Consider the following 638-nt stretch of genomic DNA (forward strand, 5'->3'; position numbering starts at 1 on the left):
TTTTTTTGTTTCTTTCGGCCGCAGACGATGATTAAAATAAACAGCAGCAACCAACAAACTCATGCCCTCCATCTGCATGCATGCTGCCATCCTGCTGCTGCTGCTGCTGCTGCTGCTGTTGCTGCTGTTGCTGCTGCTCGGCAAGTGGCTACTCGCGCTCGATGCTGCTGCGGTGTCTTCTCGTAGATCTCTATGCTGCTGTTGCTGCTGCTGCGATTGGCACTGCTGCTGCTGCTGCTGCTGTAAGCGTTGCTGCTGCTGCTTCTGTTGTTCCTGCTGCTGCACCGCCTGCTCAAAGCTGCAGCCAGCCGCAGCAGCAGCAGCAGCAGCAACAGCAGCTGGGGTTGCAGCACGGCGGCCGAGGGCGCGGGCAACTGCATGCAGCAGCGCCGTGCTGTCCGATCCCCCGCTGCAGCTCAGCAGCAAAACAGGCAGCAGCTGCTGCTGCTGTTGCTGCTGCAGTGTCTCTGCTGCAGCAGCAGCTGCTGCAGTCGCACAAGCGGGCTCCACGCAGTCAACTCTCGGCTGCTGCTGCTGCAGCAACTGCAGCAAAAAAGAAGCAGCAGCAGCATCGACCGCCTCTACAGCAGCACTGCTGTTGTCATCAGGTGCAGCAGGAGGAGGAGCAGCAGCAGCAG

At 59.7% G+C, this 638-nt stretch overlaps 1 protein-coding gene across 1 annotated transcript in view; it reads right to left on the reverse strand.

The window, feature by feature from the left end:
* EMH_0048930 (uncharacterized protein) overlaps positions 1-605 on the reverse strand; it is a gene marked incomplete at both ends in the record, with an annotated part of 4,263 nt that extends 3,658 nt beyond the window's left edge. The window contains 2 exons of the mRNA XM_013496461.1: positions 1-543; positions 594-605. Of these exons, the coding sequence (XP_013351915.1) occupies positions 1-543; positions 594-605 (555 nt within the window). The remainder of the gene's footprint in view (positions 544-593) is intronic.
* Between the last annotated feature and the right edge of the window lie 33 nt (positions 606-638).

This window comes from Eimeria mitis, genomic scaffold (assembly GCF_000499745.2).
Source record: "Eimeria mitis Houghton genomic scaffold, Emh_scaff2119, whole genome shotgun sequence".
Lineage (NCBI taxonomy): Eukaryota > Apicomplexa > Conoidasida > Eucoccidiorida > Eimeriidae > Eimeria > Eimeria mitis.